The sequence below is a fragment of the Calidris pugnax genome, unplaced genomic scaffold, assembly GCF_001431845.1.
Source record: "Calidris pugnax isolate Ruff unplaced genomic scaffold, ASM143184v1 scaffold605, whole genome shotgun sequence".
NCBI lineage: Eukaryota > Metazoa > Chordata > Aves > Charadriiformes > Scolopacidae > Calidris > Calidris pugnax.
This window is the reverse complement of record NW_015091513.1, coordinates 66,260-70,739: the sequence shown is the minus strand read 5'-3', so window position 1 is coordinate 70,739 and position 4,480 is coordinate 66,260. Positions and strand designations below refer to the sequence as shown.

At 54.6% G+C, this 4,480-nt stretch overlaps 1 protein-coding gene across 1 annotated transcript in view; it reads right to left on the bottom strand.

The window, feature by feature from the left end:
- Positions 1–505: 505 nt before the first annotated feature.
- The window catches only part of PLEKHB1 (pleckstrin homology domain containing B1), a 15,104-nt gene continuing 11,129 nt past the window's right edge, over positions 506–4,480 (bottom strand). The window contains exons 5-7 of the mRNA XM_014961730.1: positions 2,738–2,840; positions 1,740–1,779; positions 506–619 (exon numbers count right to left, since the gene is read on the bottom strand). Of these exons, the coding sequence (XP_014817216.1) occupies positions 506–619; positions 1,740–1,779; positions 2,738–2,840 (257 nt within the window). The remainder of the gene's footprint in view (positions 620–1,739; positions 1,780–2,737; positions 2,841–4,480) is intronic.

Sequence of the window (4,480 nt, the reverse complement as noted above, 5' to 3'; positions counted from 1 at the left end):
GGGTTCTTCACTGTGAGGGTGGTGGAGCACTGGAACAGGTTGCCCAGGGAGGTGGTTGAGGCCCCTTCCCTGGAGATATTCAAGGAGAGGCTCGACGAGGCCCTGGGCAACCTGGTCTAGTTGGGGGTGTCCCTGCTGACTGCGGGGAGGTGGGACTAGATGACCTTTGGAGGTCCCTTCCAGCCTGGACAACTCTATGACTCTATGAATTGTTAGGGGGTGACAGGGGGTTGGACTGACAGAGGGGGGATACCATCTCCCCCGAGGGGTACCACCACCCTGGACAATTCTATGATTCTATGAATTGTTGGGGGATGACAGGGGGTTGATGCTGACAGAGGGGGATACCATTCCTCCCAAGGGGTACCACCAGCCTGGGATGGAGATGGGACCCCCATTTTTGGGGTGTCGCCACGGCTCCTTCCAGCATCCCCTCCCCACCCCCTGATGTGTGTGTCCCCCCAAAAAAAACCCCAAAGGAACACTGGGGTGAGTCAGGATGGGGTCACCCACCTCCGTACTGGTGGCCGTAGTGGCCAGAGCTGATGTAGGCCGTCTGGTGGGAGTCCAGGGGCACCGTCTGGTAGTAGTCATCATCGTAGGGGTCGTAGACGTGCACCTGGGAGCGGTGGGAGCGCGGTGTGAGGCTGGTGCCAGGACCACGGGGGCCACATGGGGCACAGTGGACACCCCCCAAGTGTGGCCACACCAGTGCTGTGCCTCAGTTTCCCCCCCCGTGTGATGGGGACAGGGGTGCTTTGGGTTCTCCTCTCACCTTAGCTATGTCCCATCACCCCAACTCTTCCCTTAACCATGTCCCTCATCACCCTGTTTCTCCTCCCACCGTAACTCTGCCCCAAGCGATGGGACAAGAGGGAACGGCATCAAGTTGTGCCTGAGAAGGTTGAGGATGGAGATTGGGAACAACTTCTTCACCAAAAGGGTTGTGAAGCCTTGGAAGGGGCTGCCCAGGGCAGTGGTGGAGTCTCCATCCCTGGAGGGATTTCAAAGCCGGGTAGATGTGGTGCTGAGGGACATGGTTCAGTGGTGGGTTTGTCAGTGTTGGGTTGATGGTTGGACTCCATGATTTGAAAGGTCCCTTCCAACCTCCACCGTTCCATGTTCTCCCCAACCTTAACTTCTGCCCCCGTCACCTTAACTCTGTCCCCATCATCTCACCCCCAGCTCCTTCATCTTCCGTTGGTGCCATCACCAACAGACACCCCTTCTCCACCTTCTACCCCTTCTCCCTCCAGGGGGGACTTTACTCCCTGCTCCCCAGGGTTCCCTGATGGGTGTAAGGTCTTGGGGGGGACCACCCAGAGCTCAGCACCAACCCTGGGGGGACACTCAGGTTGGTGTAACCTCCACCTGCTCCCACCCAACATTTTTTGGTGATGGTTGGACTCCATGATTTGAAAGGTCCCTTCCAACCTCCACCGTTCCATGTTCTCCCCAACCTTAACTTCTGCCCCCGTCACCTTAACTCTGTCCCCATCATCTCACCCCCAGCTCCTTCATCTTCCGTTGGTGCCATCACCAGCAGACACCCCTTCTCCACCTTCTACCCCTTCTCCCTCCAGGGGGGACTTTACTCCCTGCTCCCCAGGGTTCCCTGATGGGTATAAGGTCTTGGGGGGGACCACCCAGAGCTCAGCACCAACCCTGGGGGGACACTCAGGTTGGTGTAACCTCCACCTGCTCCCACCCAACATTTTTTGGGGGGGATGAAGCCTCACCGGGGTGGCTTTAGCCTCCAGCACGGCCATCTTCAAAGCGCTGCAAACAAAACAGAGGGACACGATTTTGGGGGGCGCTGGGGGGTTGAGAATTGTCCCCGTGGGGCCACCCAGTCACACGTGTCCCCCTTTCCCCCCCCAGTGACCTGGATGTGGGGTAATAGGTGGGGATGGGAAGGTGCTGGGAGGTTCTCAGTGCCACGGGGATGGGTTGGGCCTGAATGCTCCCCCTGGGAATGACCCCAGCTAAAATAAGGACAATGACATCTAAATTGGGGAAAAAAAGCAGGTAATGGGTGAATTTCCAATCAACTGGGGTCAAGCTCAATTGCTCGAGCTCAGCTTGGCCACGGCTGAACATCCTCCTCCATCTAAGGGAGATGTTCTCCCTCCATCTCCCCCAGCTGAGGGTTTCCCACTTTGTATTCGTGGTGGTTTCTTTTCTATAAGTGTTTTAATTTTTTATAAAGATAATTTTTTTCATTTTTTTAAATAGAAATACAAGGGGAACAGGGCAAAAAGTGGGTGTTGCCTCCTGCTGGGCATGGCCTTAAGCCAACAAGGACTTTGCTTTCAGGCTGTTTATTGCCAAATATCGATGAAAACCCTTCCCCGGTGATTTTCGGTCAGACCAAGAGGTGATTTCTCATCCGGGAGGGAAACCCCTCCCCCCCCAGGACATCACCTGCTTAAAAATAGCTACTTTTGGCTCCGAATTATTCAGCAGGAAGCCCAAATTTTCACCTGTACCCTGGGAGGGAACGCGGTGTTTTAGCTACTTTTGGCTCCGAATTATTCAGCAGGAAGCCCAAATTTTCACCTGTACCCTGGGAGGGAACGTGGTGTTTGAGAAAACAAGGGTCCTGTGGGGTTTTAGATGCGGTGGGAGCAGGATGGAGCTCTCTCATGGCCGAATCCCCCTCCAGGCTCGGATAATTGGGATGAAAAAGCCACCAAAGGGGGAATTTTGGTGCCTCTGTGGTGGGATTTGGTCTTACATGGCGTCGTCCTGGCTCTCGGCGCAGAGCGTGGTCTTGGAGCCGTCCCGCAGCACGAGGGTCAGCAGGCACTCCCGGCCCTTCCCCTCGGGAGGCTGCACGTCTGCCAACGGAAAGGGCAGGATCCAGCCTCCAAATCCCCCCAAAAACTCCCCCCCATCCACCCACGGACCCTCCCGGGAGAGGATCGGGCTCCAAATGACCCCTGAAAGCAGCAGCCTCCCCGGATACAAGCGTTGAAAAGCTGCTGGGACACCACGCTCATGACCCCTGAAAGCAGCAGCCTCCCCGGATGCAAGCGTTGAAAAGCTGCTGGGACACTGTGCGTTTAATTTGGGTTTAATTTGGGTTTAATTTGGGTTTAATTTGGGTTTAATTTGGGTTTAATTTGGGTTTAATTTGGGTTTAATTTGGGTTTAATTTGGGTTTAATTTGGGTTTAATTTGGGTTTAATTTGGGTTTAATTTGGGTTTAATTTGGGTTTAATTTGGGTTTAATTTGGGTTTAATTCAGGTTTAATTCGGGTTTAATTCGGGTTTAATTCGGGTTTAATTCGGGTTTAATTCGGGTTTAATTCGGGTTTAATTCGGGTTTGATTTGGGTTTGATTTGGGTTTGATTTGGGTTTGATTTGGGTTTGATTTGGGTTTGATTTGGGTTTATCTCGTCGGCTCCGCTTACAAATTACCATCAGACTCTCCAAGGTTAAAAGCCAACCAAGAGCTGACGAGGAGAAACTTCCACCCCCGCGGCAGCAAGAAAGTTGGAAAGGGAGCAAATTGCCAAAAAAAATCCAAAAGGTCGAGCTGGGTTTGCTTGGAATTCACCAGATTCCAGCGAGGACCCCAATTCTGTAGAAATACCAGATTCTGGGCTTGGATCCGGAGCCGGATCACGAGCAAAAACGAAAATCTGAAATTCCCTGAGGATTTTGCATCTTTCCCTGTTCTCAAAACTCCTGGGGACCCTCCGGGGGGGATAAAGCTCTGGAGTTCATGCCCCCACCCTGGCATCTCGCCGCTGCCACCCGAAAAAGGCTCTTTGTGCTGTGGCCGTGGGCTGAGGCTGCTGCTTTTGTTCCCCCTTGTTTGTGCGAGACGAGGAGGGATGAGTCAGGGCCGTGGGATTGTGTTTTGGAAGGAGCACGAAGCAGGAGGGGGGGGGTTTCCCCAAAGCCTTCCCCAGGGAAGAGGCGCCGTGTATCTCCTGGGGGGACATCCCGGCGCTGGGTGGGAGCCCGGGGTATGGAGGTTCATGAGGTTCAACAAGAGCAAATGGAAGGTTCTGCACCTGGGCTGGGACAATCCTCCCCATCAGTACAGACTGGGGGGTGAGGGATTGGAAAACAGCCCTGAGGAAAGGGACTTGGGGGTGCTGGTGGAGGAGAAGCTGGACATGAGCAGGCAGTGGGCACTTGCAGCCCAGAAGGCCAATCCCATCCTGGGCTGCATCAAAAGATGCGTTGCCAGCAGGTCCAGAGAGGGGATTCTGCCACTTGACTCTGCTCTGGTGAGACCTCACCTGGAGTATTGTGTGCAGGTCTGGAGCCCTCAATAGAAGAAGGACATGGACCTGATGGAGAGGGTCCAGAGGAGGGCCACAAGGATGATCAGGGGGATGAAGCACCTCTGCTACGAGGACAGGCTGAGGGAGCTGGGGTTGGTCAGCCTGGAGAAGAGGAGGCTCCAGGGAGACCTTGGAGCCCCTTCCAGTACCTGAAGGGAGCCTACAGGAAGGCTGGGGA